Consider the following 26,101-nt stretch of genomic DNA (forward strand, 5'->3'; position numbering starts at 1 on the left):
TCCCTCAGGAGGAAGAGGAGGAAGAGGAAGCTGAGAAAGAATTATTTATCGAAGATCCAAGTCCAGCCATTTCTATACTGGTGCTGTCACCACGCTGCTGGCCGGTCTCCCCACTCTGCTACCTGTACCATCCCAGAAAGTGCCTTCCCACAGAATTCTGTGATGCCCTTGACCGTTTCTCCAGTTTCTACAGCCAGAGTGAGGAACTAGGGAGAGGAAATTGGAGATCGGGGTGAGATTTGGGGTGGCAAGAGAGGAAGAGGAGAGGACCTTTGGACAGGATATAGATATGAAGAAAAATATCAGCTCCTAGCGAGGCATGAGAAAGCATGGGTTGTAGTTTCTTTAATTTCTGCTCTCATCAGTTCCTTCAACTTTCTATAAATTTGTTCTGTTTTCTTTTTCTAACTTCAAGTGAGGTGCTTCTTTGATTTTTAGTCTTTTCAGACTTTTTTCCAAATAAAAGTGTTTAAGACTATTCATTTCCCTCTCAATACTGCTTTAGTGGCATCCTATAAAGTTTTAAAAGATTTTTTTTTTTCTTTTTTTTTTCGAGATGGAGTCTCGCTCTGTCACCCAGACCAAAGTGCAGTGGTGTGATCTCTGCTCACTGCAGCCTCTGCCTCCCGAGTTCAAGCGATTCTCCTGTCTCAGCCTCCCAAGTAGCTGGGACTACAGACGTATGCCACCACACCCGGCTAATTGTGTATTCTTTTTTTTTTTTTTTTTTTTTTTTTTTTTTTTTTTTTTTTTGAGACGGAGTCTCGCTCTTTCACCCAGGCTGGAGTGTAGTGGCGCGATCTCGGCTCACTGCAAGCTCCGCCTCCCGGGTTCACGCCATTCTCCTGCCTCAGCCTCTCCGAGTAGCTGGGACTACAGGCGTCCGCCACCACGCCCGGCTAATTTTTTGTATTTTTAGTAGAGACGGGGTTTCACCTTGGTCTCGATCTCCTGACCTCGTGATCCGCCCGCCTCGGCCTCCCAAAGTGCTGGGATTACAAGCGTGAGCCACCACGCCCGGCCTAATTGTGTATTCTTAGTAGAGACGGGGTTTCGCCATGTTAACCAGGCTGGTCTCAAACTCCTGACCTCAGGTGATCCACCTGCCTTGGTGAGCCACTGTGCCCAGCCAAAAAGATTTTTTAGATTGGGCTATAACTAGTATTCAGTAAAGTGCACACATCTTAATTTTAAGGCTTCATGAATTATTATATTCATATACACCCATGTATCTACCTCCCTCACACCCCCATCAAGATACAGAACATTTCCAGCGTCGTAGAAGGCTGTCTCCTTCATGCCCCCTTTCCAGTCAATGTCTTCTTCCAGGAGAAATCATTATTTTTAACCTTTATCACCATAGATTTGTGCCTGTATTTGAACATCATATAAATGGAATCATACAGTATTCTGCTGTGTCTGATGTCTTTCACGAAACATACTGTCTGTGGGAGTTATCCAGGTTGTCAAGGGTATCATTAGTTTATTCATTTCTTTTGCTGAGTCATATTCCATTGTGTGGATGTATTTACCCTTTCTGCTGTTTATGGGCATTTGGGATGTTCCGTAAGTTTTTATTACATATTATTTTTATTATTGTTTAGTTCTAAGAATTTTTAAATTTCTATTATTATTTCTTTATTTTGTTTTTCAGAAGAATATATATTTTAATTTCCAAACAAGTTTTTCTTTAATTATTTTTTTGTTTTATATTTCTACCCTCATTCCCCTGTGGCCAAAGAGCATGGTTTCTGTGATTCTGAATCTTTGCAGTTTATTGAGACTTCGTTATAGCCTGGTAGATGGTCATATTTTACCTGTTTCATGTGTGATTAAGAAGAATGTGTGTTCTTAACTGGATTCTACATATTTCACCAAATTGACCTTGTTAATTGTTTTGTTTACATCTTCTGTAAAGTTACCAGTTTTAGTCTACTTGATCTACTACTGAGAAAGGTGTGCTAAAATCTACCACTATGATGGTGAATTTTTTAAAACCGCTAATCATACTGGTTTAACTGTAAATATATTTTTTGGTTATTTTGTTAGAAGGTTAAAATAGTTTAACAGTGCTATCCAGTAGAACTTTCTGCAATGATTGAAAAATTCTTTTCTGCACCGTTCAGTATGATAGTCATTGGTGGCAATTAAGTACTTGGAATGTGGCTAATATAACTGAGGAACTAAATAATTTAATTAATTGTAATCAGTTTATTATTTTATTTTATTTTATTTTAATTTTTTTGAGACAGAGTCTCGCTCTGTCACCCAGGCTGGAGTACAGTGGCTTGATCTTGGCTCACTGCAACCTCCACCTCCTGGGTTCAAGCGATTCTCATGCCTCACTCAGCCTCCCGGTTAGCTGGGATTACAGGTGTGCACCACTATGCCTGGCTAATTTTTGTATTTTTAGTAGAGACGAGGTTTCACCATGTTGGCCAGGCTAGTCTCGAACTCCTGGCCTCAGGTGATCCAGCTGCCTTGGCCTCTCAAATTGCTGGGATTACAGGCGTGAGCCACCGCGCTTGGCCATAATCAGTTTAAATTTAAATAGTTACATGTGGCTAATGGCTACTATGATGGACCATGCAGGTTTGGAAATTCCAGAGTCAATGAAACATTATTATGAAGTGACATTCTTTCTTTCTAATAAAGCTTTTTCTCTAGAAGTCTGTTTTTCTCTGGTATTAATAGTATACCAGCTTTCTTTGGTTACTGGCTTTCCAGTTTATCTTTTTCTGTCTTTAGCTTTTTGTTTTTGCATGGAGAGAAGTTCTTAATCTTTTGCCTACCTTTTTTTAAATTGTGGTAAAATATATCTAGCATAACATTTGCCATTTTAACCATTCAACGTGTACCATTTGTCCTTTTACTTGTATTTTTTGAGAGGGGATGTCACTCTGTCATCCAGGCTGGAGTGCAGCATCATGATCTCAGGTGGCTCGCTGCAACCTCTGCCTCCCAGGCTCAAGTGATCCTCCCATCTCAGTCTCCCAAGTAGCTGGGACTATAGGTGTGTACCACCACTCCCAGCTAATTTTTGTAGAAACGGAGTTTCGCTATGTTGGCCAGGCTGTTCTCAAACTCCTGCCTCAGCTTCCCAAAGTGCTGGGATTACAGACATGAGCCACTGCGCCCAGCCTCCATATTCTAATTTTTTCTTTTTTTTTTTTTTTGGAAACAGAGTCTCGCTCTGTCGCCCAGGCTGGAGTGCAGTGGCACAATCCCAGCTCACTGCAACCTCTGCCTCCTGGGTTCAAGTGATTCTCCTGCCTCAGCCTCCAGAGCAACTGGGACCATAGGCGTGCACCACCACGCCCAGCTAATTTTTTTGTATTTTTAGTAGAGACAAGGTTTCACCATATTGGCCAGGCTGTTCTCAAACTCCTGACCTTGTGATCTCCCTGCCTCGGCCTCCCAAAGTGCTGGGATTACAGGCATGAGCCACCGCATCCGGACCCTTTTATATTTTTTATTTTATTTTATTTTTATTTTTTATTAATTTTTTTGAGACGGAGTCTCGCTCTGTTGCCCAGGCTGGAGTGCAATGGTGCGATCTCAGCTCACTGCAACCTCCACCTCCCAGGCTCAAGCAATTCTCCTGCCTCAGCCTCCCGAGTAGCTGGGATTACAGGTGCCCACCACCATGCCCGGCTAATTTTTGTATTTTTAGTAAAGATGGGGTTTCACCACGTTGGCCAGTCTGGTCTCGAACTCCTGACCTTGTGAACTGCCCACCTTGGCCTGCCAAAGTCTGGGACTACAGGCGTGAGCCACCATGCCTGGCCTACATTTTTAAAATGGTTCCTCGTTTTAAGTTTGTATGATATTTCCTTATGATTAGATTCAGTTTATGCATTCCCAGGCAAAATACTAAGTATGTGGCAGGCATGTACTTCCCAAGGCTTTACAACCTGGAGCACACAGTTTTCATCTGCCCCTTCTTTATGATGTTAATTTTGTCAACCTGGCCAAGAGATTGTTTGCTTTCTCCACTCATATAGTTTATATTTTTTCTCCTTGCTACAATTAATAAGCAGTTTGTCAGGGGAGATACTTTAAAATCATGCCAGTATTCTAATTTTGTTAGAATTTCCCCTGGGATTGTTTTGCTTTTAACTTTGCCATACCCTTAATGTTTTAGGCACATGTCTTATAAAAACCTAGAATTTGTTTTTTGTTCAACCTGACAATCTCTTTTTAAGATGTCAATTTTAGCCTATTTATTATGAATAACAAATTCATAATAAATTCATAAATAATCTCAATGAATTCATTTATTATTCATTAATTGGCTGTTTCTAACTTCTTATTTTGTGTTTTTGTTTACCCTTCTTATATTTAAAGAAGAATAAATTTAACACCTATATACATATGATTCTACCCTGGGTTTTTGTGCTGTCTTTTTTCTTTCTTTTGGATTGATTGATTATTTTTAAAACATTTCTTTTTTGTCTATATCAGTTTTAGAACTTAGGCATTCTATTTCTATAATTGAATACCTTTGTATTTTTAACCTGTATCCTTGATTAGCTAATATCACTTCCTACCTTTCTGAACAATAAAAGGACCTTAGAAAATCTTAACTCCGGCTCTAACTCCCATATTACTTATTACTGTTGTTCCATATCTTAGAATTATCTTTTTTTAACTTCCAACATTGTCATTATTATTATTTATTCAGGGATATTTACATTTGCCACCATGCCAATTGCTTTAGTCACCGTTTCCTTTGCCTCTTGGTCCTTCTTCTTTTTAAAATACATCTGTTAGAAGTATCTTCAGGCCAGCCATGGTGGTTCATGCCTGTAATCCCAGCACTTTGGGAGGCTGAGGCGGGCAGATCACCTGAGGTCAGGAGTTTGAGACCAGCCTGGCCAAGACGGCGAAACCCCGTCTCTACTCAAAATACAAAAATTAGTCAGGCATGGTGGTGCACACCTGTAATCCCAGCCACTTGGGAGGCTGAGGCAGGAGAATTGCTTGAACCTGGGAGGTGGAGGTTGCAGTGAGCCGGGATCGTGCCACTGCACTCCAGCCTGGGGGACAGAGTGAGACTCCATCTCAAAAAAAAAAAAAAAAAGTGTCTTCATTTTGGTGTTTGGTGGAAAACCCTACCAGTTTTTTTATTTGTCTGAGAAGGGTTATTTTCACCCTCATTTAAAAAGTCTTTTTATTGTAAATTTCAAGCATATACAAATGTAGACAGACTAAACTCCAACATATATCAGCTCATGGCCAATCTTCAATCTGTACCCCCATCTATTCCCCACCCCCAAGATTTAAAAGATAAGTACTCTTTCTTTAAAAAAAAAAAAAGGATACTACAGTTATCAAATATTTAGAAATTTGCAATTCCTTGTATCAAATATACAGTCATTGCTCATATTTCCCTGATTGCCTTGGGGTTTTTTGGTTTAGTTCTTTTGTTTAGTGAGGATCCAACCAAGGTCCACGCATTGCATTTGGTTGCATTATCTTACATCTCCCTTACTCTATAGGTTTCCACCTCCCATTTTATCCTCCTTGCAATTATTTCTGGAGGAAAGTGGGTTATTCATTCACAGGCTGGATTTTCCTGATTGCATTCAAATGGTGTCCTCAAGCATATTCCTCTGTCTCCTTTATTTCCTGAAAACTGATTTGTAGGTGTAGAGGCTTATTCAGATTTGGGTTTGACTTCTCAGGCAAGAACACTTCATTGGTGGTATGTGTCTTTCCACCAGGAGGCAGGTTCAGCCTGTCTCCCTTTGTGATGTTGAGATGGATCAATGGATTTCAGTGTGTCAGTCTTGTCTATACATTACATGTAATTTTCCATCAGCTTTTCACCAGGCAGGCATTTCTACCATTGCTTAGGTCTATCATTTCATTAGGGGTTATGAAATAGTTATATCTAGTTCTGTCATTCCTTCTTCATGTATTAGCTGGAATGCTTTCAAGAGAACCCCTTTCACTTTTTTACCCTGAAGTCCAGTTTATACAGGAAAGGCTTGATTGTTTCCTCTTCCAATTATTTTTAACTAGTTTTAAAAATAATGTGTTGGTTCTCTAGTATCTTTTAAATATAACCAATGAGGTCTTCTAAAAATATATCATTATGAACTCACAGATTTTAAAATATTTTGTGTGGTTCCATCATACATTGCAGGTGAATTTTTTTTTTTTTTTGGATGCTTAAATTGTCCCATCTTTGGTCAGAGAGCATCTCTCAGGCAGGCTCCTGGTCCCTTTAATACTCTCCCTTTGACAGCTTCCTTGCTTTCCAGTATGAACAGATGTCTCAGGCTCACCTTGCCTGAGCTGTGAAACAGGAGGAGGAAGAGATCCAGCCCAGTGGGTCTTTAAAACTGTGAGCTCCTTGAGGGCAAAATGCAAGTGTTTTCTCTCTGGTGTTTTTGCATGGAACCTGCCTGGCTCAGGGCTAGGCGCTGGGTCTAGGGATGGGCTCCTAGATACCTGTGGCTCATCAGGGAGGCAGGCGCAGAGAAGGCTGAGATCGGGAAGCTTGACGAGGTATCTCTCTGTCTGAAAATGCTGGGGCCCTCCTCCCTGTAGGGACTAGTAGGAGCAAAGCTTGACACCTCAACCCCTAAACCCCTTGTTTCGCCCATTCTGTGTCTCCACCGTTCTCCTTGACACTTGCCTAGGTCAGAACCATCCAGTCCTGGACATGGGACCACATCGGCGACTGCAGTGGACGTGGCTGGGCCGGGCTGAGCTGCAGTTTGGGAACCAGACGCTGCATGTGTCCACCGTGCAGATGTGGCTGCTGCTGAATTTCAATCAGACAGAGGTGCTTCAGCCCTTAGCCTCTCTCTGCCTTCTCTGCCACCTTATCTGTCGCTGTTCTCCTCCTAAACCCTGTTCCTCCTTCATCCTTCCTCCCCTTTTCCTTTTCCTTCCTTTGACTCCTGACTGGGTGTTTCTCCTCATCAGGAGGTGTCAGTAGAGACCTTGCTGAAGGATTCTGACCTCTCCCCAGAGCTGCTGCTCCAGGCACTTGTGCCCCTCACCTCGGGGAATGGCCCTTTGACCCTGCATGAGGGCCAGGACTTTCCACACAGGGGTAGGTCACTGGGGGCCGGGCTGAGCCTCTGCTGCTGGTTGGGGGGTCGCCCTCAAGATGGGGGGACTGTGAGAATGGGGTCATCTTAGTCCCCATTCATCTGTCTCTCTGCCTCCTCCGGTATCTGACCGGGAGCGGGTTCCAGGTGTGCTGCGGCTTCATGAGCCTGGGCCCCAGCGCAGTGGGGAGGCCCTGTGGCTGATACCTCCCCAGGCATACCTGAACATAGAGAAGGATGAGGGCCGAACCCTGGAACAGAAGAGGAATCTCTTGAGCTGTCTTCTTGTTCGTATTCTCAAAGCCCATGGGGAAAAGGGCCTCCACATTGATCAGCTGGTTTGTCTGGTAGGCAGAGAGGGGACCATGAAGTTGGGGGAGGGAGGGAGTCATGCTTGGGATTGGGGATGAACACAGTGAACTCTTTCAATATAAGACTTCTGTAGGGTGACATTTCCATCTGGGTTTTCTGTTCCTGACAGAGCAGATAGGAGATAAAGATAAGGCATGAGTGTTTACCATGCGCCAGGCCCTATCCTAAGAGTTTGCATGATTAAGTCATTTAATCCAGCCAGGCACTGTGGCTCATATCTGTGATCCCAGCACTTTGGGAGGCCAAGGCGGGCGGATCACTTGAGGCCAGGAGTTTGAGACCAGCCTGGCCAACGTGGCAAAACCCCGTGTCTACTAAAAATATAAAAATTAGCTGGGCATGGTGGCACATGCCTGTAAAACCACCTACTTGGGAGGCCGAGGCATTGCTTGAACCCAGGAGGCGGAGGTTACAGTGAGCCAAGATGGTGCCACTGTACCCCAGCCTGGGCAACAGAGCAAGACTCTGTCTCAAAAAGAAAAAAAGTCATCATTTAATCTTCACAACAATCCTATAAATGTTATTTTATTTCATTTGACAGATAAGAGCAGTGAAGTATGAGAAACTTAGTAGTGGCCGGGCGCGGTGGCTCACGCCTGTAATCCTAGCACTTTGGGAGGCTGAGGTGGGTGGATCACTTGAGGTCAGGAATTCGTGACCAGCCTGGCCAACATGGTGAAACCCCATCTCTACTAAAAGTACAAAAATTAGCCGGGCGTGGTGGTGCACACCTGTAGTCCCAGCTACTTGGGAGGCTGAGGCAGGAGAATCACTTGAACCCAGGAGGCAGAGGTTGCAGTGAGAAATGGTGCCACTGCACTCCAGCCTGGGCAATAGAGCGAGACTGTTGGAAAAAAAAAAAAAGAAAAACTTAGTAACTAATCCACAATCACACAGCTAGTCAGTGGCAGAGCCACCAGACACCATGGCTCATGCAGGAGGATCAGTTGAGTCCAGGAGTTTGAGGGTGCAATCAGGCCACTGCACTCTGGCCTGGGTGACAGAGCAAGACTGTCTCTTAAAAAAAAAGGGGAAAAATAAGTGGCAGAGCTGGGCATTGAGCCCAGCAGCCTGCTCCCTACATAAAAGTAGCCTTCTTGTTTCTTTCCTCCTATCCAGGTGCTGGAGGCCTGGCAGAAGGGTCCAAATCCTCCAGGAACCTTGGGCCACACTGTTGCTGGGGGTGTGGCCTGTACCAGTACAGATGTCCTGTCTTGCATCCTGCACCTCTTAGGCCAGGGCTATGTGAAACGGCGTGATGACCGGCCCCAGATCCTGATGTATGCCGCTCCGGAGCCCATGGGGCCCTGCCGGGGTCAGGCGGATGTCCCTTTTTGTGGCAGCCAGAGCAAAACCTCCAAGCCTAGGTAGCCACCCCACCTGACCCCTTGCAGTGAGGTGGGAGAGGTTGTCATGCCAAAGCCAAGATCCCTTGTGGAGAAACACTTCCCTTCTTTCTTTGTCTAATCCCCTTTTCCCTATCCCTGTTACTTCCCTGACTTTGGTAGTTTTTATTGACCCTCCCAGCACCACCAACCCTTTCCAATCAGAGGCCTGCAAATATGTATTGAGTGCTAACTATGTACTCTACTCAGTTAAATATACAAACTTTCAGGAAGTTTGTTCTACAGAGGAATTTGCCATAGGATTTCTCTAATCAACCAGCACCCCCAAAGCTTTCTAATGTTCACTGGAAGCTGTTATGGCCCTGCTTTTCATGCCTGCTGTTTGCATCATGTGTAAAGTGAATTATCTTGAGTAATCTTTCTCAAACCTCAACATGGCGCTAGTGTTAAAATGCAGATTTAACAGCAGAGCTTTCTGTGATGCCTGTGCCGCTGGTCCACAGACCACACTTGAGCAGTAAGGATGGAGACTCCTGTTCTCACTACAGGTGCTGCCACCATTTAGGGTGAGACCTACAGTGGGACTGTCCCATCAGCTATTGGTCTCTTAGCACCCTGACCCCTAGATACCTATTTTGTCCCCAGTCATTGCAACAGCCAGCCCCACCCTGACATTTACAGGTGCTTCTGTGGAGGACCTGCTCTGACGGTTGGTTTGGGTGGTTATCCTGAGGCTGCTTAGGCAAGCGAGCAAGTATGCTCAAGTAGGGAGCTGGGGGCCAGGTGGGGTTCAGTTAGTAGGCTGGATAGCAGGGCAGGAATACTGACTTCTGTCTCTTTCCTCCCCACAAGCCCAGAAGCTGTGGCTACCCTGGCATCTCTACAGTTGCCTGCAGGCCGCACCATGAGCCCCCAGGAAGTAGAAGGTTTGATGAAGCAGACGGTGCGTCAGGTGCAGGAGACGCTGAACTTAGAGCCAGATGTTGCTCAGCACCTTTTGGCTCATTCCCACTGGGGCACTGAACAGCTGCTGCAGAGCTACAGTGAGGACCCTGAGCCACTGCTGCTGGCAGCTGGGCTGTGTGTTCCCCAGGCCCAGGCTGTACCTGCACGGCCCGACCACTGCCCAGTCTGTGTGAGCCCCCTGGGGTGTGACGACGACCTGCCCTCTCTCTGCTGCATGCACTATTGCTGTAAGGTGAGGTCCCACCAGCATTGCTCCTGCCCCTGGCTTTCTGCCCTACCCTAACAAAATTCCTTGGGAATTCTTGGGTTCTAGCCCAGCACTGCCATTTTCATCAATATGGATTGGGCAATAGTGGATTTAGTCTCTTAGTCCCTCTTAAACTAGTTTTGTTATCTGTAAGTGGTACCACCTGCCTTGACACTCTAAAGGTTGGTGGTTGGGATCCAGCGATATATACCAATGGTTCTCCAGCTGAGCTTCATATTATAATCACTGGAAGCTTTTATAAGTGTTAATGCCCAGATGATACCTCAGACTAATTAAACCAGAATCTCTGGAGGTGAGAAATTTAGAGGAAGTTTTAAAGCCTCCTCACGGATTCCCATTATCAGCCAAGTTAGAACTAAGAGATATACGTGTAAAATAGATGTCAAGACACTTCGTGAAGTGTTTGCAAAAGTGTTAGTAGATTGGCGATGACTCTAATTTGTGGTTGCCCTTATCACCATTTAAGTCCCCACATCTCAGTGCACTATCACTGCTTTTATCATATACTCTCATTTAATACAAAAAAATTTTTAAAATAGGCCTGGTGAGGTAGTGTGCATGCCTATAATCCCAGCACTTTGGGAGGCTGATGTAGGCAGATTGCTTGAGCCCAGGAGTTGGAGACCAGCCTGGGCAACATGGCAAGACCCCGTCCCTACAAAAAAATACAAAAATAAGCTGGGCATGGTGGTGCACACCTGTAGTCCCAGCTACTTGGGAGGCTGAAGTGGGAGGATCACCTGAGCCTGGGAGGCGGAGGCTGCAGTGAGCCCCTATCTCGCCACTGCACTTCAGCCTGAAGGACAGAGTGAGACCTTGCCTCAGGGTCTTCTTGCTCTATTGGCTTGCTTCTGTATAATGGACACAGAGAAGCTTGCAGATGGGGAGTGAGTCATCTTCAAAAATAAAAAATGTGGGGCTGAGGTACAGAGAACCGGGAGCACTGAGTCCGATATTCCTGCCTCACGGCTCTTTAGAACTGGTGCCAAGCCCAAACACTTCAGCTTAGCAGGAGGGGCACTCCTGGTTACCGTGAATTCCAGCTGCTTCTCCTAACAGCGTTTCCCCAGTCGTGGGTGACAGATATGTCTGCATGTGCTTGTGTGCACGTGCATGCATGTGTGTGCGTGTGTATTCTCTTTTTCTCTTTCCCTTTGGCTGTGCTTCTGGCTTATCCTCTCACATAGTTGCTTATGCTCCCTTTTCCCCAGGTTCTTAATTATTTCCTTTACACTTTCATTTTTTCATTCAACAAATGTTTCTCATGGACTTATGTGCATAGCACTGGGTGCTAAATGAGGTATTGAAAAAAATCCCAGCAAGAAAGGACCAGAGAGCTAATAATATTGATGGGAGCTCACTCTGAGCCAGGCATTGTGCGGTTTACATGCATTATTTTACTTAACTCTCATACTAGTTCTATGAGGTAGGTATTTTTGTTATTCCTATTTTACATGACAGAGGGAGACACTCGGAGGTGAAGTAATTTGCCAAAGGTCAGGATTTGAATTTTGGCAGTCTCAAGCAATCCTCCCGCCTTGACCTCCCAAAGTGCTGGAATTACAGGCATAAGCCACCACACCCAGTCTGACAGTGGATTTTATTTTATGAGAAGCCATGGTGGGTTTAAGCAGAATGTTGATATGATCTGGTTTATATTTTTTATTTTTATTATATTATTTATTTTTATTTTATTATTATTATTTTTTGAGATGGAGTCTCGCTCTGTCACCCAGGTTGGAGTGCAGTGGCGCGATCTCGGCTCATTGCAACCTCCATCTCCTGGGTTCAAGTGATTCTTCTGCCTCAGCCTCCCGAGTAGCTGGGACTATAGGCACCCGCCACTGTGCCCAGCTAATTTTTTGCATTTTTAGTAGAGACGGGTTTCACTGTGCTAGCCAGGATGGTGTCGATCTCCTGACCTCGTGATCCACCCACCTCGGCCTCCCAAAGTGCTGGGATTAAGGCGTGAGCCACTGCGCCCGGCCCTACATTTTTTTTTTTTTTGAGACGGAGTCTCGCTCTGTCGCCCAGGCTGGAGCGCAGTGGCAGGATCTCGGCTCACTGCAAGCTCTGCCTCCCGGGTTCATGCCATTCTCCTGCCTCAGCCTCCCGAGTAGCTGGGACTACAGGCGCCCGCCACGACGCCCGGCTAATTTTTTTGTATTTTTAATAGAGACGAGGTTTCACTGTGTTAGCCAGGTTGGTCTCGATCTCCTGACCTCGTGATCCACCCACCTCGGCCTCCCAAAGTGCTGGGATTACAGGCGTGAGCCACCGCGCCCGGCCCGGCCCTACATTTTTTAAAAGATCGCTTCTGCCATTGTGTGGAGAAAAGGCTTGCGGGGAGCAAGAGTGGAAGCAGGGAGGTCCATTTGGTGACTGTCGTACGAGAGACAAGAGATGGTAGTTTGGACTGGGGCAGTGGCGATGAGAGAGGGTGGATTGGGACACATTTGGAAGTGGAGCTGACGGGAGTTGGTGGGTTAGATGTAGGGGCTTCAGACAGGGGAATCAAGGATGGTTCTTGTGCTTTTGACCTGAGCACCTGGGTGGATGGCATGTGACATCTTTACTCTGTTGTGGCCCTGTAAAGTTTGAGCTGCTTGTTGGACACCTGTGTGGAATTGGCAGGTAGACAGTGGATTTTTGAATTTGGAATGAAGCGGAGAGGCCTGGCAGGCCTTACCCAAGGAGAAAGAAGCAGACCCAGGGTACCAAGCCTGTAGAGATATAGAGACGGGGGGGTCTCAGGAGTTTGAGACCAGCCTAGACAACATAGCAAGACCCCGTCGCTACAAAAAATAGAAAAAAAATTTACCCAGGCATGGTGGTGCACACCTATAGTCCTACCTACTCAGGAGGTTGAGGTGGGAGGATTGCTTGAGTCCAGGAGATTGAGGCTGCGGTGAGCCATGATTGTGCCATTACCCTCCAGTGTGGGTGACAAAGCGAGACTTTGTTTAAAAAAGAGAGAGAGAGAGAGAGACAAGGGGCCTGAAAACCAGGCAGATGAACAGGCTGATTGAAAAGCCCCTGCAAGGAGGAGCCTGTGCAGCATTGGTCACAGCTGAGCGGCACAACAGCGATGCAAGAGAAGCAGCTGGACAGCTCCCAGGGTGAGCCCCACCACTTGGGTTGGACAATAGTCATGAGAACAGCTGGGGGTCCCCAGACTGAGATGCCAGGGCAGAGGGGGACCCTGAGGCACCGGCGTGCCTGTAAGAGTAGGGTCTGAATTCAGAGAAAATTTTCCCTGTTCTATCTCAAAAATGCAAGAATTTGCATTCAATTTCCCAACTTTGTCTGGGTTTGTTTCAATGCAGAAAGGGTTTTGTTTACTTTGGTCTGGTACTTTGAGTAAAAATGATCTAGTCAGGTGCTTCAAATTTATGCTGCAGCTTTGATATCACAGACACACGGTCTCCTGAGGGTTTAGACCCATCATTTTGGAAAGCACGGCCATAGGCAGTGTGAGAGGCAGGGGCCGCTCATGGAGTACTGTAGGAGGCTTAGACGGCTGCAGCGGCTGCTCGTGCATAGACCAAATGGATGGTGTGGGGAGAGACCGGGAGAGGAGACCATGGATCAGAACAGGCTCTCACGGTGGTTTAGGGATGAGGGGATAATGGCCTGATTTAGGATGGGGGAGTGACATGGGAGCAAGAGAACGATATGAAGATTCCAACAGTGGTGACGAGGGGGACGGTGGTGCAAGTTGATCAGGGTTTAGGGGAAGCCATGGGCAAGTCAGTTTTGTAGAGAAGAGGCTGGGTCTGTTGGAGGCATAAGTCAGAGACAGGAGCATCCGGACAGTCATTGGAGATAAGCCACTGGAGCTGGGAGGAGAGACCAGAGCCGTGTTGTCAGCCACCCAGGCAACCCATTTCCCAGGCCTCCTTTCTCTCGGACCTTCCTGCTCTTTGCATATCTTCCTTAGAATTTGAATCGTTCTCCTTTTTCTTGATTATTTTTACCCATTCCCTCCTTGTCCATCCCAACAGCAATTATGATTAGGCAAATACACAGCCCACCCCATCCTCAAAGAAAACTGTAATTTGGGCCATTCTCAGCAAAGCCAGAGAGAGGAGTCAGCATTGGTTGATCTAGAGGCAGGCTTGTCTCTGGCCTTCCACGTTGTAGTGGAGGGGAAGGGAAGGAGGGACGCAAGCTTAGTTACCAGGACACTCCCCCTGTGCTGCTTCCACACTGTCTGTGAGCAGCCCCTCCTTTTGTCCCTCCCAGTCTTGCTGGAATGAGTACCTGACAACTCGGATCGAGCAGAACCTTGTTTTGAATTGCACCTGCCCCATTGCCGATTGCCCCGCCCAGCCCACTGGAGCCTTCATTCGTGCCATCGTCTCCTCGCCAGAGGTCATCTCCAAGGTATCCCCTCTGTCTGAGAGAGGCTCCAGTGCAGAGCCAAAGGAGCGTGCCCCAGGGAGTGGGCTGAGCTACGGGGTGCTGGGGGCCTGGAGGTGTGACATCCTGGAGAGCCATACCCTCACCTCGTGGCACCTGCGTCTCCACAGTATGAGAAGGCGCTCCTGCGTGGCTATGTGGAGAGCTGCTCCAACCTGACCTGGTGCACCAACCCCCAGGGCTGCGACCGCATCCTGTGCCGCCAGGGCCTGGGCTGTGGGACCACCTGCTCCAAGTGTGGCTGGGCCTCATGCTTCAACTGTAGCTTCCCTGAGGTGGGAGCCCCACACTGGCCCTGACCCTGAGCAAGGATTCGCGCTCCTTCCCTGCTTAATACCCCCTCCCTGCCACACACACAGACTGTGACTTGTCCTTCCTCAGCCTCTGCCACCCAGTTGAGCTCTGTTCCTCTTCCTGGAGCCCTCCAAATGTGACCTGTGCCTGCTCCCCTCTCTCCTGTGCACACCAGCCGTGCTGCCCTCAGGGCTCAGCTGTGTCCCCACCATGCCCTCTTGCCCTAGGCACACTACCCTGCTAGCTGTGGCCATATGTCTCAGTGGGTCGATGACGGTGGCTACTACGACGGCATGAGCGTGGAGGCGCAGAGCAAGCACCTGGCCAAGCTCATCTCCAAGCGCTGTCCCAGCTGTCAGGCTCCCATCGAGAAGAACGAGGGGTGCCTGCAGTAAGAAGGGGGGTACTTTGGGGAGCCAGAGGCAAGGGTGGGGGAGGAGACCTGGCAGAAGGAGTGGGGAACGGGCTTAGTGTAAAGCTCAGCAAAAGAGGGTGGTTCCTCAGCCGCCCCTCACATGGCAGCCTCCACGGTGACTTCCTGGATCTTAATGTTCCTTTTCCCACTCGTAAGTCCACGCTGACTGGGGGAATTCAAAAGCAGGGGTGCATTCAGCAGGGCTGGGTATGACTAAGGAGACTATCAGGGCAGGAGCAGAGGCCACCGCATCAACAGCGGTGCATCCGGGCCCTTGGCATTCCTGGCACGCCCCTGCCCAGAGGCAGGAGTCCCTGACCAGCCAGCTTCCTCCATAGCATGACCTGTGCCAAATGTAACCATGGATTCTGCTGGCGTTGCCTCAAGTCCTGGAAGCCAAATCACAAAGACTATTACAACTGCTCTGCCATGGTAAGGCGCTGGGCACTGGGGGAGGGCAGAGGCCCAGAGCCGTCGGGGAAGGGTGCTGCTACCAGGTCCTGGGCAGACAGGGCTCCGTGTGCAGTGCAGCGTTCTAGCTGTTGGGATAGAGGCTCAGTGTGGGGAAGACAGAGCCACCTGGGCCTGCAGATGCTGGAAAGTCTGTTCACAGGGACCTTCAGCTCCAGAACAGGACTTCTCATACCGAGGTGGCTACAGAAAGGCTGGGGAGGGCCGGGCACTCTCAGGAGGCAGCAGGGCAGAGCAGGAAAGAGCAGGGACCCTGCAGTTAGAGCCTGGCTCTGCTGCTTAGCATGTGGCTTTGAGCAAGTTCATTTACTTCTCCAAGCCTCAACAGCCTCTGCAAAAGGGGTGAATAATATGACCTACCCCACACAGTCATGAGGACTGAATGAAGATAATCGGGGGAGGTGTAGAGAGGCCTCCATGAATGTTGGCTTTTCCACTTATTAACTCCCTCCTGTCCAAACAAAACACCCAATAGCCCTCTCAACGTATCCTTGCTAGGTAAGCAAGGCAGCTCGCCAGGAGAAGCGGTTTCAGGACTATAATGAGAGGTGTACTTTCCATCACCAGGCAAGGGTGAGCTGGGAGGAAACAGCGGGTAGATGCCTGCAGAAGCAGGTTGGGGTGGTGGGGTGGAGGGGGTGGGCTGAAGGTTTGACCGGGCAGGTGGTGCTGTGCCACCTGTGCTGGTGCTGATACACCTTCCTCCACACAGGAGTTTGCTGTGAACTTGCGGAACCGGGTGTCTGCCATCCATGAAGTGCCCCCGCCCAGATCCTTCACCTTCCTCAACGATGCCTGCCAGGGACTGGAGCAGGCTCGGAAGGTGGTAGCGGGTGGGGGAGGAGGGCAGGGGAGGGGTGTGCCAAAGGGGTCTGGGAGGCTTGGCTGCTTTCATCGGACTTGCCTGGATGAAGGGAATGAGGAGAGGGCAGGCAGGAGAGCTGATGGGAGCCCCTGCAGGTGCTGGCCTACGCCTGCGTGTACAGCTTCTACAGCCAGGACGCAGAGTACATGGATGTGGTGGAGCAACAGACAGAGAACCTGGAGCTGCACACCAATGCCCTGCAGATCCTCCTGGGTGAGCCACCCCTGCCAGCCAGGCCCTCCTCCTGCCTCCTCCCCTCTGCTGCACAGCCCAGCCCCTCCCAGACAGGTCAAGCGGCACCCCTACCTTCCCTGTGTCCTCTTCCTCTTCATTCTTCATGGCCTTCTCACTGCCTGGCTGTTAAAGTTCAGGTCGAAAGCCTACATTGTAAGGTGCCCAAGGGCGCAGATGTTCATGGATGTTTCTTGGTTTCTGGTCTTTACCCTGCTCCCCTAGGGAGCTTCATGAGAATGTCTAGAGCTGCACCTGGCTCTTGGTAGATGTTCCATAGGTGTTTGTTGGAGGAAAGAATGGATGAGAATGAGAAGGGAGGGAGCCTCTGTGCCTGCCCCTCTGCAGAGGAGACCCTGCTGCGGTGCAGAGACCTGGCCTCCTCCCTGCGCCTCCTGCGGGCAGACTGCCTCAGCACAGGCATGGAGCTGCTCCGGCGGATCCAGGAGAGGCTGCTTGCCATCCTGCAGCATTCCGCCCAGGTACTGCGCGGCCCAGACCCCTTCTGCTCCTGCATTCTGTGGGAGTTGTGGTCCTCCTGTCCCAGCACAGCCCCTGCCCTGGGGTGAGTCCAGAAGGAAAGGCAGCAAAGCGGGTGAATGGATGTTAGGAGACCTGGGTGCACATCCCGGCTTCTGGGCCAACCTCCCTGATGCTGACCCTATCACTTCACCTCCTGGGGATTCCTACAAAATAAAGGGGTTGGCTAGCCCACATCAAGGGTATTTGGTCAGGTGCCTATCAGAATCACTTGGGGAACTTTTCCAGACTATACTTCCCAGATATGGATTTGAAATCCTAGGAGTGGGCATCAGGGGATTGGGGTCACTGGAGCAAGGGCTCTCCCAGGCTCTCTCCAGCTCTGATGCACCGATGCTGAGTCTAAACTGTGAATCCTGTCCTCAGGTTGCTTACTGACTGGTAAGTCACGTGGGCAGAAAAGACAATAAATAGATTCTGTAAGCTCTTTAAGCACAGGGTGGTGTGCCTCCCCCTGGTACCCTGTATCCCCGGAGACCATCTGAGTGAACTCACAAAGGCAGTGTTTCATGAAGTGCTGTGCTGGGAGGGGAGCAGTCTAGCAGGAGCTTGGCCCTCCAAGAGCATCAGTGGAAGGAATGCTGGGTCCAAAGGCCCCATGCCTTCTACCTCCTTCTCAAATCCTTCTGTCTGCTCACCAGGATTTCCGGGTTGGTCTTCAGAGTCCATCAGGAGAGGCCTGGGAGGCAAAAGGACCCAACATGCCCGGCAGTCAGTAAGTGGGGTGGGCAGAGCCACGGAGGAGGCAGTGGGACATGGCAGCCTCTGGGCTGAGTGTGGTGGCTCTCCTTAGGCCCCAGGCCTCCTCAGGGCCAGAGGCAGAAGAGGAGGAGGAAGACGATGAGGATGATGTGCCCGAGTGGCAGCAGGATGAGTTTGATGAGGAGCTGGACAATGACAGCTTCTCCTACGATGAGTCTGAGAACCTGGACCAAGAGACTTTCTTCTTTGGTGATGAGGAGGAGGATGAAGATGAGGCCTATGACTGAGGGGGCAGATAGGAAACACCTAGAGCAGCCCCAGAGTCACGGGGCTCAGGGGGCGGGAGCTGCCCCTGTCATGGGGAGGGGGATTCCCAGCGTCTGTAGTGCCTCCTGTTTACTGAATAAAGGTCTCTTTCTCACATACGTCTCTGGGAGCAGGCTGACAGCTTCACCAGGGACCAGCCAGTTGCCACTGCCCTGGCCTCACATCTACCCACACTCCTCATCTTTACTGTTTCCTTTAGACCTCCGGACTCTTCTATCCTCCGAGAAGGCTCAGAGCAGACTCATTTGACTTAAGCTGATAAAGGGAAGTGAAGGTTGGCATGGAAAGGGCCAGGTGCAGCCCCAGCCCAGTTCAGAGGAGACAGAGAGAGGGATGGCCACCTGCAGGAGCAACCTTCCTCCCAACTCTTTTTTTTTTTCTGAGACGGAGTCTCGCTCTGTCGCCCAGGCTGGAGTGCAGTGGCACGATCTGGGCTCACTGCAAGCTCCACCTCCCGGGTTCACGCCATTCTCCTGCCTCAGCCTCCCGAGTAGCTGGGACTACAGGCGCCTGCCACCACGCCTGGCTAATTTTTTGCATTTTTAGTAGAGATGGGGTTTCACTGAGTTAGCCAGGATGGTCTCGATCTCCTGACCTGGTGATCCACCCACCTCGGCCTCCCAAAGTGCTGGGATTACAGGTGTGAGCCACCACGCCCGGCCCTCCTCCCAAGTGTTCCTGGGGAGGAGGGGGCTTGAGGGCATTAGGAGTTGTCCTCCTCTCAGCCCAGAGATTTCTAAAGCGTCTATCTTGAAGTGAAGTGTGGCAGGAAAGGGTATTACTGAGGACCTGCCCCACCCCCATGACTCACACAAGACAGAAAGTTAGGATTTTAACTGTACCTTTTAATTTGCTCCTGGGGCTAAGAGGAAGGAATGGTACTAGAGCAGTGTCTGAGAATAGAAGAATTTAAGAAAGTGAGATTAAGTCAAGCGGTTGGGTCAGGGGAGGCAGCCACCTGCCCTGGAGGATCAGCCTCGAAGTATCCATCCAGCAGGGCCTCCACCTCTCCCTCCTCATAGTCCCACACCTGGAACCGAGAGCCATTTGCTGCTCCCCGGATCATGGCCGAAAGCACTGGAAAGGGCAGGGAAAGGTGAGGCTGCCTCCCATCCACACCCTCACAGCTCCCTTACCCCTTGGGAGAGGCGCGGTGCTCAGAGCCCACCAGGGAAGGAGCTGAGGGCTGGGTCCACAGAAAGCCAGGAGGGAGGCTTGGGGTGCTCACCGTGGCCAGACTGTGGGCGGAACAGGCACAGGATCCGCTTGTTAAAGGCCACGGCGCGGCCCAGCTCATAGCCTACACCCAAGGATGGCTGTGTCACTTCTGCCACGACCACTGGGAGGAAAGATGAGAGGAAGCCTCAGCATTGGGGGCACTTGGGGTTCATAAGGAAGATGACCGTGTGGCTGTGGTGAGGAGGGAACTCTGGGAGTCCCTTCTAGGTGTGGAGGCTGGGATGTCCAGGGGAACCCAGCACGCCAGGGGAGTTAGGTGCTGGAAAGAGGGAGCGCCACTCACCGTCCGCCTGCTGCAACCACTCCAGGTCCCGCTCATGGATGAGCCTGTCACCCCCAGCAGCCTCTTCCCCTGTGTTAAGGGAAAGCTGGTCAAGGACATGCCTCATGCTGGCTCCCGGTAACTCCTATGCCCTTGTATGTCCATACCCACCCTGCTCAGGGAGGGTGGGAGCCTTGTGCCAGATGACCTGACCAAACATGACAATCTCATCAAAGCAGCGAGGAAATGGAATAGCCACAAAAAGAAAAATTCAACCCTGTGCAAGGTGGGACGTGTAATTAGGGCTGAATGAGAACATCAGCAGCACTAACTGTAGATGACAGTGATTAGGAAAAGGTGCATGGGCACTTAGCCAAAAGTAGGAGTGGCATCCTGGGCCCAGAGGGTAGGGATCTCGGGTCCTAGCTTGATTAAATGTTATCTTCCAGGACGGTGAGTCTCAGCCCACCACATCAGGGTAGGACCACTAGGGAGCTTGTTACAAGTACAGATTCCAGGGCCAGACGCGGTGGCTCATGCCTGTAATCCCAGCACTTTGGGAGGCCGAGGCGGGTGGATCACTTGAGGTCAGGAGTTCAAGACCAGCCTGGCCAACATGGTGAAACCCCATCTTTACTAAAAATACAAAAATTAGCTAGGTGTGGTGGTGCACACCTGTAATCCCAGCAACTGGGGAGGCCGAAGCAGGAGAATCACTTGAACCCAGGAGGCGGAGGTTGCTGTGAGCTGAGATTGCGCCACTGCACTCCAGCCTAGGCAACAGAGCAAAACTCCATCTCAAAAAAAAAAGAAAAAAGTACAGATTTGGGCCGGGCGTGGTGGCTCACGCCTGTAATCCCAGCACTTTGGGAGGCCAAGGTGGTAGGATCACGAGGTCAGGAGTTTGAGACCAGTCTGGCCAACATGGTGAAACCCCATCTCCACTAAAAATTAAAAAATTAGCCAGGCGTGGTGGCAGGCGCCTGTAATCCCAGCTACTCGGGAGGCTGAGGCAGGAAAATTGCTAGAACCTGGGAGGCAGAGGTTGCAGTGAGCGGAGATCACTTCACTGCACTCCAGCCTGGGCGACAGAGCAAGACTCTGTCTTGGGAAAAAAAAAAAAAAAGTACACATTTGAAGGCTTTATCCCAGATGATCAGAACCTGCGTTTTTAACAGGCTCCCTCAGATGACACTAAAGACCTGGAGAGCCACCAGGCAGTCTGGATATACCATGAACTAATGAGCTGTAAGCTTCAGGGTCCTCCACTTGCACAGGCCCTTTCCAAACCATCAGCAACTTTGTATTGTGATTTTTGTCTTTTTTTTAAAGAGGTCTCCCAGAATTGCATAAGGTCCCACAAACTGTGGGTCTGCTCTTGGGTAGGGTAAGTGGAAGCCACTTAAGGTTTTCTGAGCAGAAGCACAAGCATTCAAGATACAGTTTTCTTTTTTTTTTTTTTTTTTTTTTGAGACGGAGTCTCGCTCTTTCACCCAGGCTGGAATGCAGTGGCGCGATCTCAGCTCACTGCAGGCTCCGCCCCCCGGGGTTCACGCCATTCTCCTGCCTCAGCCTCCCGCGTAACTGGGACTACAGGCGCCCGCCACCTCGCCCGGCTAATTTTTTTTTGTATTTTTAGTAGAGACGGGGTTTCACCGTGTTAGCCAGGATGGTCTCGATCTCCTGACCTCGTGATCCGCCCGCCTCGGCCTCCCAAAGTGCTGGGATTACAGGCGTGAGCCACCGCGCCCGGCCTAAGATACAGTTTTCAAACTGGAAGGATCTGCAAGATTCCAGACCAGCACATCAAAGTATGCTTTAGAGAAATCCAGCCAGACTCAGTGGCTCATGTCTGTAATCCCAACACTTTTGGGAGGCCGAGGCAGGCAGATCACTTGGGCTCAGGAGTTCAAGACCAGCCTGGCCAACATGGCAAAATCCCGTCCCTATAAAAAATACCAAACCAGGTATGGGGGCACGCACCTGTGGTCCCAGCTACTTGGGGGGCTGAGGTGGGAGGATCGTTCAAGCCCGGGAGGCAGAGGTTGGCAGTGAGCTGAGATTTTGCCACTGCACTCCAGCATGGGTAATAGAACAAGATTGTTTCCAAATAAATAACTAAATAAATAGAAAGAGAAAGAAAAACCCAGCAGCCAGGAGCAGAACACAATAATGGCCTGAAAGAGAACATGAGGCCAGCATGGGGGCTCACATCTATAGTCCCAGCACTTCGGGAGGCCCGAGGCGGGAGGATCACTTGAGGCTAGAAGGTCGGGACCAGACAGGGCAACATAGTGAGACTCCCAATCTCTACAGAAAAATTTTGAGTCAGGCATGGTGTTGTGTCCCTGCAGTCCTTGCTAATAGGAGGCTGAGGCTGGAGGATCATGAGTCTAGGAAGCCGAGGCTGCAGCGAGCTATGATCGCACCACTGCACTCCAGCCTGGGCGACAGACAGGCCCTTGTATCAACAAAACAAAAACGTGAGAGAGGGTAATAGTGAGAACTGGGGTCAGCCGGGTCTAAGACAGTGCTGAAGTCTTCACAGAAAAAGGGGAGGCAGGCCCCGGGCGGTGGCTTCTGCCTGTAATCCCAGCACTTTCGGAGACTGACGCGGGTAGATCACCTGAGGTCAGGAGTTCCAAACCAGCCTGACCAATATGGCGAAACCCCATCTGTACTAAAAATACAAAAAGTAGCCGGGTGTGGTGGCGCGTGCCTGTAGTCCCAGCTACTCGGGAGGCTGAGGCAAGAGAATCACTTGAACCCGGGAGGTGGAGGTTGCAGTGAGCCGAGATCAGGCAACTGCACTCCAGCCTGGGCGACAGAGTGAGATTCCGTCTCAAAAACAAAACAAAACAAAAAAAGTTGGTGGGAAGGCAGGAGGATACCTTTCGTGTTGGGTGGTGGAAAAGATTCCAGCGGGTGAGGTGGGAACTGAGCCCAGGCAAAGCAGCCCAATCCACCTTCTTTCCGTTGCACCCTACAAACGCTCTGAAAGCAGCTGAAGACAGAGTTCTCCAAGAAGGAACCAAAGGTCAAGATAATGCTGAGTCTGCCTTACACCCGCAGGCTTGCTGGGACCCATGCAGCCCGAGCCCCGGCCCGTTTCCTTCTCGGGCTGGGGCGCTGGATGGAGCACCGGGGTAGAAGGGTGGGCTCCGGGCGCCAGGAGCGCAGCTGCTGGGTGGGGGTGTTTGGGGTGGGGACAGGCCGGGTCCCTGCCAGCCCAGCCGGGCCCCCGCCCGCGTCCCCGCAGCCCGCGTCCCCAGGGCCTCACCGCGCGCGCCCAGCTCGGCGGCCGCCACGTGCTCGGTGAGCACTGTCCCGAATCGCCGCAGCCGAGACACGATCCGCTCGTACAGCGTCCTGTCCTCGCGTCCGCCGCGAATGCTCCCGCAGAAGTACAGGGTCGGGCGGCCAGGCTCCCCGCGCTCCCCGCGCTCCCCGCTCTCGCTGCGCCCAGGCACCATGGCAGCAGCCATTCCCTAGCCGCTCGCGCTCTCCGGCGCCAGGGGGCGCCAGCCCGTGGCCACGTGACCCCGCCCGGCCCAGAGCAGAGCCCGGCTGCAGAGTCCACACCTGTGGAATGGGGACGACGAACTGGGAGGATCCAGCCGGGACCCTTTCGGGAACACACCCTTCCCGGACTTGACGTTCGGATGCCTAACACGCACCTTAACTTGACCTTGTCCAGGCAGAACTCGAGGGCTTCCCCACCTCACCCGCTTCTGCTCCCCTCCTCCCCGCCGTCTTTAGCTGCATCCTCCCAGCTGCTCAGGCCCAAGACCCTCGGAGTCATCTGGATCGTTCCCTTTCTCTCCAACTCTGCGTCCCATCCATTGACAACTCGTGTGGATTCGTCCTTCCAAATCTGAAATCTGACGACCACCTACAGGGTCACTACCCTGGTCTAAGCCTCCTCCCGGCTCTCCACAGCCTCCAACAGGTCTCCGCATGTCGTGAGCTGCTCAAGGTCTGACAGAACCAGGTCCACCCACCTTTGTGTCTACCCACAAGATCAGGTTTTTATTGATGCTATTTCAATCACAAAAGCTAGGCGTCACATGGAGTTCCCAAGAAGGCAGTTCTCCTTAGGACCACCTGTTCACTCGGTAGTCAGAGCCGCGGGCATGCAAGCTGCAGCCACTCCACAGGTCAGACTGTATTGCAAACCATACATAGTATTATAGGTAAGGATATAAATGTTTCAGGTTAAAATTTCACGTCAAACACAAGAACATTTAACATCAAGAGAAAAGGGGTTAACGAACCAGTCCAAGGAGAGTGCTGTGGACAGAGTCCTGGCCTGATGGGGATAGTCATCAAGAGCTTGCAAGGAAGAGTCTTTGATTTGGGCAGAGCCTTCAGAGGAAGGCACCAGGTGCTGGTCACGAGTAATAGCAAGACTCGGTCTGTTAAGGTGGCCGTGTCTAGTTGCTGAAGTCCTGCTCATTTTATGGTCCTTGAGTCCTCTGATGAGGACTTATAGTAAAGGGTGATGCCCTTATCTGGTTGGGTGTTGTCTCCATTGGTTAGGCGAACATCTGGATCCTGTTGGCTTGATGCCTTTTGAAATGTAAGATGAAGTTTTTTTAAACTTTATTTATTTATTTATTTATTTATTTATTATTTTTGGGGACAAGGTCCCTGTCGCCCACACTGGAGTGCAGAGGCACGATCATTGCTCACTGCAGCCTCAAACTCGTGCCTCAAGTTTGAGGGTTCAAGGAATCCTCCCACCTCAGCTTCCTGAGTAGCTAGGACTACAGGCACGTGCCACCATGCTGAGCTAATTAAAAAAAAAAAAAAATTGGCCGGGCTCGGTGGCTCATGCCTGTAATCCCAGCACTTTGGGAGGCCGAGGTGGGCAGATCACAAGGTCAGGAGATCGAGACCATCCTGGCTAACATGGTGAAACCCCGTCTCTACTAAAAATACAAAAAATTAGCCAGGCATGGTGGCACACACCTGTAGTCCCAGCTACTCCAGAGGCTGAGGCTGGAGAATCGCTTGAACCCGGGAGGCAGAGGTTGCAGTGAGCCAAGATCACGCCACTGCACTCCAACCTGGGCAACAGAGTGAGGCTCCATCTCAAAAAAAAAAAAGTTGTAGAGACAAGGTCTCACTATGTTTCCACGTCTGGTCTCAAAACTCCTAGGCCCAAGCAATCCCCCTACCTCAGCCTCCCAAAGCGCTAGGATTACAGGCATGAGCGAATGCACCCAGTGATGGAGTCTTTCTAAGATGGAATTACTTACGTCAAGGGTTCTCTATACACCTTCCCTGGCCCTTCCCTGCTACAATTTGCTCTGCACTCAGCAGCTTGAGTGATCTAGGTCATGACCCTCCTCTGCTTAAAATCCTCCAGTGGTTCCCATCTCACTTGGGGTAAAAACTGAAAACCCCACAGTAGCTCACAAGGCTCCAGATGATCCCGTCACCCTCTTACCTCCCTAACTCCAGCGTCTATTACTTTCATTCACTTCTCTGCCACCTCACTGGCTTCCTGGCTGTTCCTTAAGCATGTCAGCCATGCCCTTGCCGCAGAGTCTTTGCATTTGCTGTTCCCTCTGCCCGGAACCCTGTTCTCCCAGGTAGCTTCCTGGCTCACTCCTCATTTCCTTCAAGTCTTTGTTCACACTTCACCTTCCCTGACCACCCTATTCAATATGGCAGCCCTCCATCCCTCAGTACTCTCTATCACCCTTCCCTACCTTGCCTTTTCTCCTTCTCATACACCATATAACTTATTAATTTTGTTGCATGCTTTTCTATACCCAGTAGAAGGTTTTTCACTGCTGTATTCCTGCTTGCTTGCTTGCTTGCTTGCTTTCTTTCTTTCTTTCTTTCTTTCTTTCTTTCTCTTTCTTTCTTTTTCCTTCCTTCCTTCCTCTTTCTTTCTTCTTTCTTTCTTTCTTTTTTTCTTTCCCCTTCCTTCCTTCCTCTCTCTCTTCTTTCTTTCTTTCCCTCCCTCCCTCCCTCTTTCTTTCTTCTTTCTTTCTTTCTTTTTTTCTTTCCCCTTCCTTCCTTCCTTCCTCTCTCTCTTCTTTCTTTCTTTCCCTCCCTCCCTCCCTCCCTCCCTCCCTCCCTTCCTTTCTTTCTTTCTCTTTCTTTCTTTCTTTCTTTCCTTTCTTTCTTTCTTCTTTCTTTCTTTCTTTCTCTTTTTTCTCTTTCTTTCTTTCTTTTCTTTTCTTTCTTAAGAGATTGTGTCTTGCTCTGTCACCCAGGCTGGAGTGCAGTGTCATGGTCACAGCTCACTGCAGCCTCAAACTCTTAGGCTCAAGCAATCCTCCCTCCTCATCCTCCAGAAT

General features: G+C 50.1%; 2 protein-coding genes across 15 annotated transcripts in view; one reads left to right on the plus strand and one right to left on the minus strand.

The window, feature by feature from the left end:
* Positions 1 to 18,384, plus strand: part of CUL9 (cullin 9) — a 42,881-nt gene extending 24,497 nt beyond the window's left edge. For 7 of the 11 annotated variants that reach the window (XM_063633024.1, XM_055263114.2, XM_063633021.1 and 4 more), the window contains 16 exons: positions 9 to 198; positions 6,651 to 6,796; positions 6,940 to 7,069; positions 7,215 to 7,414; positions 8,559 to 8,806; positions 9,638 to 9,983; positions 14,265 to 14,405; positions 14,552 to 14,716; positions 14,963 to 15,126; positions 15,489 to 15,582; positions 16,120 to 16,194; positions 16,334 to 16,444; positions 16,582 to 16,699; positions 17,066 to 17,199; positions 17,899 to 17,972; positions 18,051 to 18,384. In XM_063633024.1, coding sequence (XP_063489094.1) covers positions 9 to 198; positions 6,651 to 6,796; positions 6,940 to 7,069; positions 7,215 to 7,414; positions 8,559 to 8,806; positions 9,638 to 9,983; positions 14,265 to 14,405; positions 14,552 to 14,716; positions 14,963 to 15,126; positions 15,489 to 15,582; positions 16,120 to 16,194; positions 16,334 to 16,444; positions 16,582 to 16,699; positions 17,066 to 17,199; positions 17,899 to 17,972; positions 18,051 to 18,246 — 2,532 coding nt within the window. In that variant the 3' untranslated portion in view covers positions 18,247 to 18,384. Of the gene's footprint in view, positions 1 to 8; positions 199 to 6,650; positions 6,797 to 6,939; positions 7,070 to 7,214; positions 7,415 to 8,558; positions 8,807 to 9,637; positions 9,984 to 14,242; positions 14,406 to 14,551; positions 14,717 to 14,962; positions 15,127 to 15,488; positions 15,583 to 16,119; positions 16,195 to 16,333; positions 16,445 to 16,581; positions 16,700 to 16,942; positions 17,200 to 17,898; positions 17,973 to 18,050 lie in introns of those variants that run through there. The other 4 variants (XM_055263116.2, XM_063633023.1, XR_010119236.1 and 1 more) reach the window with 4 other exon arrangements.
* Positions 18,385 to 18,398: 14 nt separating this feature from the next.
* DNPH1 (2'-deoxynucleoside 5'-phosphate N-hydrolase 1) lies at positions 18,399 to 23,484 on the minus strand. 4 transcript variants are annotated; one of them, XM_063633153.1, is made up of 5 exons: positions 23,068 to 23,303; positions 21,771 to 21,857; positions 19,809 to 19,877; positions 19,515 to 19,625; positions 18,399 to 19,179 (listed from the first exon to the last, which is right to left on the minus strand). In XM_063633153.1, exons 1-5 carry the CDS (start codon positions 23,270 to 23,272, stop codon positions 19,094 to 19,096), a joined length of 558 nt encoding a protein of 185 aa, XP_063489223.1. In that variant the 5' UTR covers positions 23,273 to 23,303; the 3' UTR covers positions 18,399 to 19,093. The 4 variants fall into 4 exon arrangements, with proteins under 4 accessions (XP_063489223.1, XP_063489224.1, XP_055119161.1 ...); XM_055263186.2 differs by having other exon boundaries at positions 19,111 to 19,363; XM_063633154.1 differs by lacking the exon at positions 21,771 to 21,857.
* Positions 23,485 to 26,101: the final 2,617 nt, after the last annotated feature.

Source organism: Symphalangus syndactylus, chromosome 23, assembly GCF_028878055.3.
Source record: "Symphalangus syndactylus isolate Jambi chromosome 23, NHGRI_mSymSyn1-v2.1_pri, whole genome shotgun sequence".
In the NCBI taxonomy this organism is placed as follows: Eukaryota; Metazoa; Chordata; class Mammalia; order Primates; family Hylobatidae; genus Symphalangus; species Symphalangus syndactylus.